The 15,107-nt window shown below is 36.3% G+C and overlaps 1 protein-coding gene across 9 annotated transcripts in view; it reads right to left on the reverse strand.

Moving 5' to 3' along the window:
- Positions 1–15,107, reverse strand: part of Lama2 (laminin subunit alpha 2) — a 586,947-nt gene that overhangs the window by 440,543 nt on the left and 131,297 nt on the right. For all 9 annotated transcript variants that reach the window (XM_087190273.1, XM_087190276.1, XM_087190275.1 and 6 more), the window contains exon 2: positions 3,660–3,830. In XM_087190273.1, the coding sequence (XP_087046399.1) occupies positions 3,660–3,750 (91 nt within the window). In that variant the 5' untranslated portion in view covers positions 3,751–3,830. The remainder of the gene's footprint in view (positions 1–3,659; positions 3,831–15,107) is intronic.

Below are 15,107 nucleotides of genomic sequence, written 5' to 3' on the forward strand. Positions count from 1 at the left end.
AGATATAGTCCCCTAGGTCATGCCTCTATGACCTACTTCTCCCAACTAGGTGCACCTCTTAATAGCCCATTCAGTTATGAACTTATCAATGGATTAACCTACCAGAGAGGTTAATACCCTCACAATCCAATCATATCACCAGGAGTCAGTCCAGTCAAATTAACAAGCAGGATTAATGGACATAGTACCTCAATGTAAAAACACAGGGTGGGATTGTATATATATCATCCACTGAGACACAAGGGACACTAAATACAGAACTTTGAAGGAAAAACTGAAAGAATAGGTCTTTGACTCAATTTGGCAGGTGCATCTTATCCATTTTTCCAATCAGGAGTCTCCACTCTATTATTTCCATTCCAATCTGCATTATTTTGCCTGACTCTCTGATAGTATACATTTACTTGCTTTTCTCCTTTTTTGTATAAATATAAATATATTTATATATGTGTCTATTTCTACCAATATACATTCATATAATAACATTCTATAATATACAAGACCCTATTTGACATTTAATGTTCATTGCACTATAAGCATTATATACATACTGTATATGTATGCACATATATTATTTAATATACTTTATTGTTTCTATTCTCCCTTCCTCCTATGCATCCTAGGCACACAGCTACACATCCCTACTATCTCCCCACCCACCATTCCCCTACCACTATGTGCATGCTGGAAATTATTAATGACAGCAGGCCCTGAACTTCCAGTAGTTTCTCTCCATCAGAATATATCTTCTTCTTTTTTTTTTTTTTTTTGGTACCAGGGATTGAACTCGGGTCCTTGCGCTTGCGCAGCAGGCAACGAAACTACTGAGCTAAATCCCCGGCCCTATATCTTCTTTTCTAATGAATCTAAAACTCATATCTATCAATTCATTTCTTTTCTGGTCTTGCTTCAATTTTCTTGTCATCTTATTCCACTTTCTGTGAAATACTCCATGAGGATCAGTCCAGATATTTTCTACTTCTATTGTACTCCACATGGGATACTCATCTAACCCTCACCTAGCTCAAACATTCCTTCTAACTCTTCTAGAAAGCTAATCTAGATTCCTGCCTCTTTCCCTGAGCAAATAACCGAGGCTCACAGTTTAATAAGGAAGTCTGCATCATCAAATGATTTCTTACCAATCACTCTCTTCTACTGGCCGCCACATATTCGTTCTTCTTTTTGATCTTGTCAGTTAAAATGTATAATTCTCATAATTTAAGCCTTTTTTACCTGCACTTGATGATCCACCTCTTTTTACTTCAAGAGAAACCTCACCTCTATGAACACTTTGTCTTCTATTGTCTTGCGCTTTCCCCTCAGTGTCTAAACCTGCTCAAATGTCTCTCGTCTTTGGAAACCTTCCCAGCACCCTATTTGCCTTTGCCGATGTCCTCTATTCTCTTTATACCAAAGATACTTCAGGAAATATCGCTACACTCCCCTCTTACTCCTACTTCAATATTAGTCAGCTTTAAGGTGGGTTTCGCCATCAGCAGCCCAATTACTGCTTTAACAAAATGACCCAGAGATTCCCATCTTGTCAAATTCAGGGAAACCTACAGTATACATGTCTTGCTCAGTAACTTATAAGCACTTAACAGTGTTGGTTTCTCTTTCTTCCTGAAAATTCTTTCCTTCCTTACATACATCATGCCTCGTTCTGATATCTTTCCTTGAATATTGTTTTTCTTCCTCCCCTTCCCGGATTCCACTTCACACTTTTCTTTAGCTTGTAATGTTTTCCCAGAGCTCTGACACAGGTCCTTTGCTGTTATGATTCCATACAAGGAATAACAAAACATGGAATTTGTGCACCACACTCCTCTCCTGTACCCTTACAGCAATGCACATAGTAGACATTAACCAGTCATTCAAACAAGTTTGTGACGGTGGCCTGCTTTGGTGTCTTAACTTTTTGCTAACATTCTGTGGTATACAAGACCACTCGTGAAACACAAAACTATCAATCTATTAATATGATTAACACAGTGTCTTAAATACTTTATCATCTGTGTCCCTAAATTAACCACAATAAAGGATATTAGGTATTGTTCCCCTTACCCGGCTCTTAGAAAAATGCACAATGCTTCCAATTTTTTATGTGATTGAAATATGCAAATTTTGAGAGAAACCTTTCTTATTTTATAAGTTTTAAATTAAAAAAGAGTGAAGAAACTATACAATATCAAAATGATGGATACATTTCATTATAACTTTGTCCAAATTCATAGAATGAAGACAACCAAGAGTGAATCCTAACTTGGGTGATGAACTTTTGGTGATAATGATATGTCAATTTAGGTTTATCAATTGTTAAAAAGTTATCAGTCTAGAGGGAGATATTGGTAATGGAAGAGGCCCTATATCTGTTGGGGTGGGGGTATATGTGAAATCTGTGTAACTTTTTAATTTTGTTGCTCTAAAAATTATTCTATCAAAGAGAGAAAAGATAAGAAGAAAAATTAACCAAATTTTAAATCAATATAAATTGCGCATCTTTATTCCCATTATAACTTACCACAATTGTTATTAAATATTCATTTTATTAGCTTTTTGCTATATAAGATACATACATAGATACAGATAGATGTTACAATAATTTTCTAATGTACATTTCTAAAATTATCTAGTACCATTCTTCCTGTTGCATGTTAAATTCACATTCAAATTCTTTACATGTTAAATTAAATTACTTAGAGTTCTCTGAATAAATCTCACTATTTCATACTTTCAAGATTTAGGTATGTTATTCCTTTTATTCCTTCCCTCAATTAGTCTAACTTGTACTTTCTCAGCATTTGGTTCACCTTTTCCCAGGAATCCTTTGATGATTTGTCACTTACATAGACTCTACATGTTCCCTATCACTCAACTTAGCATTGAATAAATGCATGAACGAGTCTGAACTTTCTGGCAGGCAAAGGGCTTTGCCCGGCATTTCTCCTTGAAGCACTCCTACAACTTGCAAGGGCCTCCAAGTCTGTGCGCAGCATTTGACAGTGGAAACGACTGCTCTGCCCTTTGACGGTTCTAGTTCTAACCATTTCTATTTCTAGCTCCCTGAGTAAGATTCCTGTTTATTCTGAGCTCTCTTCCTGATGTTCCTTCTTTTCTTCCCCTCCCTCACCTCTTTACCTATTCTATTGCTAGGCATCCTTGCTTGTCAACTTAGTTCTAACTTCCAGTGAGCCTTAATTTCCACCGAAAGTGAATCTGTGACCCTCTTCTCTCTTTGCCGGATCCTGTGAACCTGCCACATGAGAGAGCGAAAGGCAGCGTCTTGCCCATTGGTTCCCTCATGGATGCCAAGAACCAAGCCTCTTGGATCCAAGTGAAGGACCTGGCACATAAGCAACAGACGAACAACTGAAGCCGAGTGAATAAGCACATCTTTAAACGCCCTTCCTGGAGACAGTAAACCTCATGGCTGCCACAGCTAGAGAATCCTCTCCAACCACAGTGCCTGGTACAGATGAGGGGCTTCCGACCCTGAAATCTCTGCTGAAGGTCGCTGGGGTCAAGAAGAGACTCGATGAAAGAAAAGTTCTAGGCATTCTTAGGATTGCCAGCTATCTGAATGGAATGCAACTTGGCCTCCAAATCTCTCTGTTATAGATCCTACCCAGTGCCATAAATCCACGTAAAATACATACGGCTGGGACTGCTGCTGTTTTGATTGCAGATCCGACACTGGGGGTTCCTCACCGGCTGCCCGGGGACGTGCTCCACCAGCTTGCAGTACATTTCAGGTCCTCGTTCTCCACAGGTCGCATTGGTCGTAATGAGTGCGTTGGAAGCAAGATTCAGGACAGCAGGGAATAAACCTGAAAACGATGGACAAGCGAAGGTGTGTGAGCCAGAAACAAAATTAAGATTTTACTTTGTTTTATTTTATTTGTTAGTTATTATTACTATTTTTCCTTGTTTGCTTTTGGGGTTCAAGACTGCGCTTTGCTATTTAGTCCATTCTAGCAGTCCTCCTGCTTCAGCCTCCCAATTGCTGGGATTGCAAGCATGCACCATCATGCCTGCCTCTTTGAGTTTGCTGTATTTTAAAATGTAATTAAGGTAGGCTAGTTTTCACAGCATTACATTCACCCAAAATGAAGCAATTAGAGATAATTAAATATCTGACTTAATTCAGTATACCACATAAATACTACATGTAGTCAGGGGGACTTTTTTTTTCTGGGTCTTAAAAGTGGAATCAAGGCTATCTTCTTAATTTTTAAAGTCTAACATTTAATTAGAAAGGACATCTTTTTCTCAGACACTTTAAAAAGTTTTCATGTTATTAATAGAAGATCATACTGAATCTGATTCTTCCATCCTCAATTTCAGCTATTTTATATTCGGTATTAAACTAAAGTCACATATATAATTTTTGAACAACTATGCACCTCTTCATTGTCACTTTATGCTCTAATTATCATTTATATAAATAATTGTCACAATACCTTCCTATTCAAATTTGAGAAAATACAGAACAATGTAAGATTTTGGAGAATCATTCTCTTCTGCCTTTGGTACTACATAACTATAATACATAGCATGTCTTGCCAGAAACAAGTCACCAAAGCAGTCAATGATCATGTGTCACAAATTATTTCTTAGATACATAAAGGTGTTTGGCTTCCAGAGATACACTCTCAGATGCCCTTCTCTTCTAGGGGAGAGAGGCCTTTTGTAGCATCTGGGAATTCAATCCAGGTGCTTCACTTCATGTCAAGTGAACTCTTTACTTAAGTCAAGTCTGCTGCACATATGTTTAGTCTTTGCACTTTACAGACCTCTTTCCAGTGACATCACAATTATTCTGCCATCTAATATATTTTGAGCCCATACTACGCCACATAGTAAAAGATTTGGGAATGAATAATATGGCATTATCTATAGTAAGTGCTCTTGAGCTAAATTTTGATGAAAAAATAAAAGTTTCTCTGGTAGACAACAAGATGAATGCAAAAAAGCCAATCTATCAGGCGGAAGGGGTAGAAAAAGGCAGGCATGTGGACTTGATACAGAAAGCTAAAAAGGATGCCAAGTACCTGTCGGAGTACTTGCATCTATAATGGCTTTAACATATCAATCATATAATTATAGATATAATGCAATTGCAGAAGCATGTAGGTTAGACGAAGAATGTACATAATGACATACATAATGTGTGTGTGGTGTGCATAATGTGTGTACGTATGTATGTACAAACCACTCCTTATATCTCAGTATTACCATTTTTTTTAGTCAGTTTTATTTTCAGTTCTTTAGAAGTTTAATTTATAGTGTAGAAAAGTCGGTAGTAAGAAGGAAGAGATACACTGGGCATTCTGTTCAGAAAGGCCATATCCAGCCCATCATGCTGCTCCCCTGTAGGACGTGCTTAAGTAACCTAGCCCCGTCCAACCCCACAAAGCCATCCAGCCCACTCACCCAGGCCAGCCCTGGCAGCTGCCAATATCCCTGGCGCTTCCCCAGGGTATCGTCAGTTTGGCTCTTTGTTTCCTCCCTCACGGCTGACTTGGCCTGACCTTCACCATGACCTTGAATCCAGTTTGCAGGTCTGGAGAAGATCCCCCATATCCAGCCCCCCAGTCCCTGTAGGACCTGCCTTGGGATGGCCAGACCTGTACTCTCTCAAGCCTAAGTAATCATGCAAATGGGTCAAAGGGGAACATAGCAGAGAAAAATCACTCTATTTTATATATTTAGAAAATACAGACTAGGATTACATCCAGTTTCACCACAGGAATAAAAGAACAAGGGAAAAATGATATAGCTTTAAAAGGATTACAGATACAGAAACATTGATTCAGAAGCTATTTCATTTTTTAACATATTGTTTAATACCCCAAGAATCCCACTGTGTAAATCTTATTAATTCTCATTTACAGATGAAGAAAGTACAACTCAAAGAAGATACATTTGAAAAGTTAAAATTGATAATGTGATTTGAATTCAGCCCTATCAAAAGCTCAGAAGACTTTTGTCAGGGCATAGGAAAAAGTCAAAACCCAGTCCTCCACAATCCTTATTAATTGGCACATTTAGGAAAATTAATAACTTGGCCAGTTACCACTCCACTGTTGTTTATAGAGTTTTCTACCCATAAAACTCAATTTATTAATAAAATTTACACTTAGTAGCTTTCACTTCTCTCTATTGATTTTTTTCTATTATAAGTATTGATCATTTGCTGAAAATTAACCTTTTTCACAATGTAATTGCCTTGCTTTGTGGTTAGAGGATAGATGCTTTATGAATTTTCTCACAATTGTGTTGTTTATTTTTAAAAATCAGTAAAGTGTACTGGTCAAAGAAGGTCCCTAATGAGTAACTAATGACCAATTGGAAGAGTCAATCAATATCTGAGCTTTTATTGAAGTCAGTATGTTGCATTATAGATTGCAATCCATTTACATTATTTGCTAAATCTATTAGGCTCTACCTATTTATTCTCATTCAAAAGCATCAGAGCAATATTTATTGCTATATTCAATATGGGTTGCTTAAGATTATGTAAACATTAGGAGTATAAATGAACTACAAACAGCTGATGAACCTTTGTGAAGTATTGACTGAGAGCCACTCAACTCAATTGGAAGTCCTCTAATGTTAATGACATAAAAGCCAGCAGATCATTTTCCATAAAACTATGACTGAAATTTGTTCTGAATAGAATCTAGACTAAATAAGTCTCATTAAATTTGTAGTTATTGGAGAACAAAATCAAGTAATATTTATTCTACGATGTATATGAGGTGTGATCATAAAATAGAGTGAATCCTGCTTCTAAGTGCCATCCAACAGAAAAGCAGGGATCTTGAATACAAGAAGTGGTGCCCTGAACCTTAGTAACAGTGCGTGACAAGTTTGAACTTGTTCGCTGCAGTCAGTCATTGTGAGCTATAGTTGAGAGGTGTGTGTTAAAGTGTGTCATCGGTCATGGATCGCAGACATCATGCTTGAGTGGAGTTGCTCAATTATGATGCTTGGATTCCAGCTTTTTAAGAAATGTCATTACAGGAGACAAAACTTGGGACTACTATTATGATCCAGAGATTAAGGTTCCCAGTTCCCAGTAGAAATAATCCCACTCTCCTTGTGCAAAATAAGTACACCAATCAAGGTGATATTAATTTTGATGAAATTGTGCAAGCTGAGTTTGTACTCACGAGTGAATACTGTAAGAGCACTTATTGGAGCACTTTAGAAATGCTGAGCATACACAGTGGCCTGAGAAATGGTCAAAGGATTTCATCCTCCATCATGACAATGCTCTATGTCTCACACTACTTCTGGTATGGCAATTTCAGCCAAATCAAAATATTACAATGTTTCCTCATCTACCTTATTCCCTGCATCTGGCACCATGCAAATTTTGACTTCCCTAAAGTCAAAAGGACACCAAAAAGTAAAGGTTCTGAATTGATTCGGGATATCAAGGCAGCCATGGGTGATGCAACTAAATACTCTCACAAAAAAGGACTTCCAGAACTGCTTCAGAAAGTAGCCAGACTGGTGAGATAAGTGTGTTCCATGAAAGGAGGAGCATTTTAGGGACATTAATGACAATGTTCAGTTTACTGTAAGAAATGTTTTATGCAAACATTCATCAAAGCTATGATCATACTTCATATTAGAGATTAGAATATAGATGGTTTATAAAATAATATTTTCTATAATATACTTGTCAACTACACAATATTGGAAAATATAAGTCTAAATCAGGGGGAAAATAGAAATTCTGCTACAATAAACAAATATTTAGAAAATTCACTAAATTTTCAATGTATTCATTTGTAATACACTTGCTTCTTCAAATACTATGGCAAGTTCATATATGCTGTAAGTATTTTGGTGATCTGTATTGCCAACATGCATTTTTTTTGGAGACAGGGTCTTGATAAGTTGCCCAGGCTGATCTGAATCTCACAGTCCTCCTATAAGTCTCCCAAGTTGCAGGGGTTATAGATATGAATCACCATGCCCAGGGAACATTCTTTTTAAAATTTAGGAATCATTCCCATTGAAGCAAAACTTCTACAGATAGAAGCTAAAAATTCCTCTCCTCTCTCTCTTTCTCTCTTTCTCTCAACATAAAAGCCAATGATTATTATCCATACATATGAATATGGACATTGATAATGTGATTTAAACTCCGTTTATCAAGTATGTAACCCACCTGTGCCTGAAGAATTATATGACATCTAAGCTTTTATTGCAGCCAAGCAACCACTAACAAACAGAAGACAGAAAAATGTGTAGGTCTGGAAGAAGGAAAGACCTTAGGCAGTGGATAAAGCCCAAGTTCACAATATCAAGTGGCTAAAATTTAAATCAAAATCTATAGTTTTACTGGAAGGAAGAACTAAGAAGAGCCGAGCAGCTGCAAAGTGAAATCTTTTAACACAGACAGCCATAGAAAGGGAGCCTTAAGCTCTGCACACAAACTGCCTAAATTGCTTGTGGATGCCAGAACTTCCTAAGCCCAGGCAGACTCTAAATACTCCAACATGGGCTGAACTGAATGGAGAACTGAAGCCAGTTTATGCACATTGATGGTCATAGGGAAGATAAAAGTTCTGAGTTTGAGTCCAGCCAAGTTAACCATCTGATATAATGATAACAACAACAACAAAACAAGGATGAGGTAATGTTCTTCAGATGAGGGAGTATTCTTCAGAGGAACCTAACAAAATCCAGACTCTCTGCATTGTATCCTTCACAAAATACAGTCCACAATTTTTTTAAAGTACCAGACATATATAAAAATTAAAATGTAACCCATACTTAGGAGAAAATTCAATCAATACAGAAAAGCATCAAAGGCATTGAGATACACCAGATATTGGAATACATAAATATTTAAAGCAGTTTGTTAAACTATGTTTAATGACACACACACATAATCTATCATGAAGAGACAACAAAACTCACTAGAAAAAATAGAAACATGAAATATACAACTGAAAAAAAGCAATATCTGGAATTTTTAAAATTTATTGCATATGATTAATTAAAAATTGCAGAAAATAGAAGGAAGGTTAAGAAAAAAATTAGAAATATTAATAGCTTTTCTTCCTCTTGAAGTCTGTAAAATGCATATTAATATTTACAGTAGAAATGACAGCACTGCTGTGATGAGAAGATTACAATGTTTGGAGATATAATACATAAGGAAACTATATTAGAGGATAGAGGAATCATGATAACTGATCCTGTGTATTTACAGGGTTCTTATACTTTACATTATATGGGATGAGATTTAAAAGATTGGTAATGCCAATGTTCAAACAGTTGATGAAGCAATTGAAAATTCTACTCTATTGCTATTGGAAGTGTAAATTAGTGCAACTACTTTATAAAATTTGTTAGGCTATTTTGATATACTTCATATATATAGACCTAGGATCGACATTTCCTTTCATGGCTAAATAATCAAGACATGATAGTGCATATCCACAAAACGATGTGTGGAAGAATATTAATGCAAAATTTTACCATAGTAGCCACAACTGGAATTAGGTCAGGTTCCATCAATGAAAGGTTTGATACAGAAAATGTGAAGGATTTCTACAGTGAAATGTTACTTAACTTCAAAAGGGAAGGAACTACAGTACTAATACAGTCAATAATATAGATGATTGCAGAAGTCACAGTGCCAAATTAAAGAAGTATTCCCCAAAAGACCACACACTGTCATTCATTCATATGATCTTTCTGAAAAGACAAAACTAATCCTTAGAGAAAATAAATTGGGAAATGATGCTTGTCTTTGAAGGTTTGGAGGAAGAAACTGACTTTAAGCAGTCATAAAAGAAATTTTTGGCATTAAATATTCCTAATAGTAATTTATAACATTAAGGTGTATGCACTTATTACACCCAATGAGTAAAAAGTAAATTTTACCTTAAAAAGAAAGTGCACCAATATTGAACTCCAGTTACTGATATTTATGATAACAAATATAGGGGTACCATTTATATTATATCCATAATTGAGAAGAATTCATAGATATTTTCAGGGGAGCAGATATACAACCAAGGAAATAGAACACAAATGTAATTTTCAGCAAGGTTGTGTATTCCTATAATTCCAGGATTCTGGGAGGCTAAGGCAGAAGGATACTAAGTTTGAGCCCAGGATGGGTAATTTAGCAACTCTGTCTCAAAATAAAAAAGAAATAGAGATGTAACTCTGAAGGCCTTAGGTTACATCCTCAGTACCGAAAACAAAGAAGAATCCAGGTTATGTGTAGATTGTGTTCACTATAGAATGAACTATAGAGTATTCTTTCGAATTTTCAGCATGGAGGAAAATTTTCAACATAAAAGTTTTAAAAAACATAGAAATATAATGTATATATATGTAAGTCTTTTCTTATTACTTGACTTTCATAAATTTTCAATACTTGTACCAATAAAAAAATTGATATTTCTTAAACCAAATATGAAAATGTTGGATATACATTATAAAGGGAAACTGTCTTTTCGGTCTCATTCAGAATCAGAGGAATTGAGCAAAAGAAAGTGCTGGATTAGCAATACCACTGAGTTTCTCCAAATTACCCTCAGGTCTGCATTTAGCGTGTGACTTCACTTCCTCGAACAGCTTTCCAGTTCTTCTATTTCTTATATCTCCCAGGACTGAGGAGTTTTGACTTAGAATCAAATTTAGTGCATCAGTGTTGCCTGTTGAAGAACTACATAGGAGTTGCTGAGTGATGCACCCAGCACATTGGTGAGTGATCCACTGTGGGCCCATGAAGACTAGTTCCTTGGGCTTGAGGCAACTTTTCTCCAAGTGACGAAGCAGAAAGTTGTCTTGTGATAGCAAATACAAGTCAGTTCAATGAAGCCTAGTTCAGGCTTCAAATTTACAGGTGAAGAAAAGAATGCCTGGAACCTGAATGGCAAAGCTAGTGTGTAAACACAATTATTGCAATTCAAAATAAGTGAGAATTAATTTTACTACTACAGACCTATCTCTCTCCTCTCCCTATCATAAATGAAAAACTTTACCACCTCATACATCTTTCCTGAGCTGTATCCCATCTACTTCTCCTTTCCTTTTATACCTGCACTCACGGACCTGCTTTCACCCCAGCTTCACAAGTCCTATGATTCACTTCTAAATATCTCCAGGTTGAGAAAGTGCTCCTTCATCCTCTAACAATTACATCGCTTGTGCAGATGTCCCCAGTAGATCCATAGAACCACCAGGAGAGGAGAGGACAAAAACTTCCTCTGCCTCCTAAATGCTGCTCACGCATTCATTCTTCTCATTTCACTCAGTAACTTCTTTTCATGAAGTCCATATAACCTGCCCTTCCCACATACTCTTCTCCATTACTGACTGCCTTCAGAAAGACCATCCACAAAGATGTCGCTGTCTAGTTCCCAGGCCTCTACATTCAACTTTCCGGCATTCTTTCTAAGTGAGTAGACACAAACCAGCATCAATAAAAAGTTTTCCACAGAAACCGGAAAATATTTAAAAGGTTTTTGTAAGCAAATATGCCTGACTTCTCATTTTAAGACTCCTGTGTTCAATCTATCAAATATTTGTCTCTAGCTTAAGTTTAACTTCACACTACATTGACTTTTATGTACAGATGTTGTATCCTTACCTTGCCATGATAATAATAGCAACCTAACTTGTCTTTCTGCAAGACTCCCCTTCCATTCTTCTTCCACACTGACACTAAAATGATCTTTCTGAGGATCACACTTTCTTGTGTGAAGAGATCTGTGAGTTGCCTGCTGCCCACAGCTTAGTAGCCAAATTCTCAGTCTGAGCATTTATAACAGACCCCTGTGCACCTCTCTGATCTCATCTGTAGCCCTCCTCCCTAATGCCTTTGTAAGTCCAGTGTACTGACATCCTGCTCTTCACAAATAGAGCAGCTGCTTTGGTCACTCTGCTTCCTAATGTCAACTTCTCCTTTCTACATAGTGTTCTCATTTTACTTACATGTTCATCTCATCTCTTCATGAACCAGCTTAAATATCTCCTACTCCATGAACATGGGTCCTGATTTTTCTGCACAGAATCTTGTTTCCTTTTTCATGTATTCATGGTACTTACTTGACATTTCATTATAATCCTCCTCATACTGTAACTTTCACCCTTGCAGTGAATCTCTACTATATATTCAGTGCATGGGTAACATCAGCTAACAGACATACTGCTCAAATTGAAATTTATTGACTAAAAATAAATATATGAACTGTATAATCTTTCTGTAGAGAAAACTTGTGAACAAAGCTACTAAAAAAATCAGACCTTTGATGTATTAGAAATACATCATTGTTGGGCTAGAGATTTAGCTCAGTGGTTCCATTGCCTGCCCCGCAAGTGCAAGGTCCAGAGTTCAATCCCCAGAACCAAAAAAAGAAAATCATTGTTTTGGTACTGTAGCTAAATGAAGTAATTCAAAGAAAAAATGAAGCAAATTGGAAAAGGTAGTGGACCTTGGTCATTTTTGACTGTCTAGCGTCTCTCTTTCATTCCTGTTCTTGCATAGTTGGAACTGTTTGGTATGGAATGTAGGCAATGCTGTGCCTTCAGCCCCAAGAGAGGAAGTGGGGAGGCTTTTATTCTCCCTGCCCTGTAGCAGTTGGGTTATGGGCACAGGTCTCTGGGCTAGGAGTCTTTCCTTGAGTGCATAAAGCACAAACAAGGGAGCTAAAGAACATCAGATACCAACAGTAGCAGAGACAGTGATTCCAGTAGGAATGGTGACAGCAATGGCTGCAAAGCAATGACTCAACTGCCATGTGCCCTTGATGCTTGTTATCTCCTGAGCACCATTTTCAAATCTTTCTATCAGTTCTGGTGGTTATGTGATATATTTCAGATACATTTCTGCTCAACAGTATCAGTAGCTTCTGTTGCTTGCAATTAAGAAGCCAAATGGATATGAAGATCAGGTGTGAGGTAGACATAATCACACACACATACATACACACATGAGACAACAGGAAGATCAAGAGAAAACAACTTTACAACTAAGAAAATGTACATACACAGATTGTGTTTGTATGTATTGCTTCATTTAAACTTTTATAGAATAAAATATGAAGGGATAATAGTAATGAACCCAATCACAAGTATGTATAGAAAGCCTCATAGTGATATAATGACATAGTGATATAATTAGAAGTGGTTTCAATAATTCTGTTTCACAGTCAAAATTTCCTTCTAATTTCTTTCTCTTGTTCTCAAATCATACACTTTATTTTCATTATTTATATATAACATTTGATAAGCGATCATTTTTAAATGACTATTATCTAGTGCATATCTTTAAAGAAAATCTTTCTAATGGAACCTGGCATAAATATTTCCAAACATGTTCTTCCTGTTTCATCAGCTGAAACATTAAGCTAATTAAATATTGTAGAATAGCTGTCTTCATTGCCTGTGTCTAGCATATTAATTATATTTTCAAGTAACACTCAGAGATACTGAGATATACTTAATATATCTCTAGAAATACATATATATATTATATGTACATATTTAATTTCTGAAATTATGCATATTAACATTTATAGTCCAGTTTGTAAAGAGCAACATTAATATAACTGACAACCCGTGGTCGTTGGAAACTTGCTATGGAAAACTCAGTCAATGAAACAATTGTTTTTATTACACTCGTTTTTTAAAAGTTGTGAAAATCAATCATGCATTATTTACAGGGATATATGACAAATTGTCTCTCCCTGTCACTCTTTTCTTGTCATCTTAATCTTGGCACCTAGTATTTCTCCAACTAGTTCATGCCAAGCATCTATTACCTCTCAAGAGAATAAAAGAAAACTGTTTGCAGGTTTCTAACTTTCCATTTTAGTTTCTAGGTCTGTGGAATTTTAAAAAATAGTCATGCTCGTAAACAAAGCTGTTTGCAAGTGATGTGCTATTTAAAAGGCGAAAGGGAACATGCCAATTTAAAATGTTCCAAGACCATTCAAGGAAGTAAAGGAGATACTTGTCTGCTGAAACTCTGAGCTGTGTGGGAGTGTAGGAACACATTGGTATAAAACAAAAATGGAACAAAACAAAATGTTGAGGAGAATGATTTCCAGCTGCGCACCACAGGAAGTGGCTTAGTGCACTTGGTCCACAATGCAGGTGAAGAGTTTTATAGTACTGGAAATTCAGCCCAATTTGAACTAATAGCTGTCCAGACACAACAAAGCTTGAAAGCTAGGAAAGAAAGCATGCTGAATCCAGTTTCACAGAAGCAAACAAAACAAAGGATAGCACATTTTCTACCCTGTTTCCAGGACATTCAAACATATCTTATGCTATGACTTATTCTAAACCATTTTAGCTGACAAAAGAAGAGAATATTTTTAAAACCCTCTGCATTGTTTTGTTTTCCTTTTCTTATTTCAAATCAGAGAAAGTAGTTCATGTTTCTCTGTGTAATTAAAAAATTAACTATTTAAAAAATTAACTTTTTATTATCACAAAAATAAAATAAGCCAGAGACAACTACATGTACTCCAGCAGATGTAAAGCAAGTCCAGCAAATTCCAGTGCTTACTTTATGTAACAGATATCTGAACTGAAATAAGGGCCGCTATGAACTCAAATGCCATTTCAGCCAATTGGCCAAGAAACATAGGATTTTATTAAATTGCTGATGAAGCGCATCATACGTCTAATCAAGATTACTTCCTAAACTTGCCATGACCGAAAATTTGGACCTACTGAAGAAAAAAATGACCATTATAATCCAAATTTCTGGTAGGAACAATAATACACTAGAAAGGTCACAATAATGTGTCTTTAAAACAGTGACTTCAAATAAGGCATTTTTATACTCCAAGCTTTCCCAAAGTCCTATAAATATTTTGTGAAGCCAACTCTAACCACTCTATCATTCACAAACTGGTGTTGAACACAATACCAGTGATCAATATACTTCTTGAAATAAAAACAATCAAAGTTAGCCAGATATCATCTCTGGACTAGAAAGAATAGATTCTAGGCCAGGATTTAGCTCAGTGGTGCCACACCTGCCTCACAAGTCCAAGGTCCTGAGTCCAATCCCCAATACCAGCAAAACAAAACAAAACAAAACAAAAAAA

Source organism: Heterocephalus glaber, unplaced genomic scaffold, assembly GCF_053883595.1.
Source record: "Heterocephalus glaber isolate CG9 unplaced genomic scaffold, H.glaber_assembly_v1.0 deba00001550, whole genome shotgun sequence".
Classification (NCBI taxonomy): Eukaryota; Metazoa; Chordata; class Mammalia; order Rodentia; family Bathyergidae; genus Heterocephalus; species Heterocephalus glaber.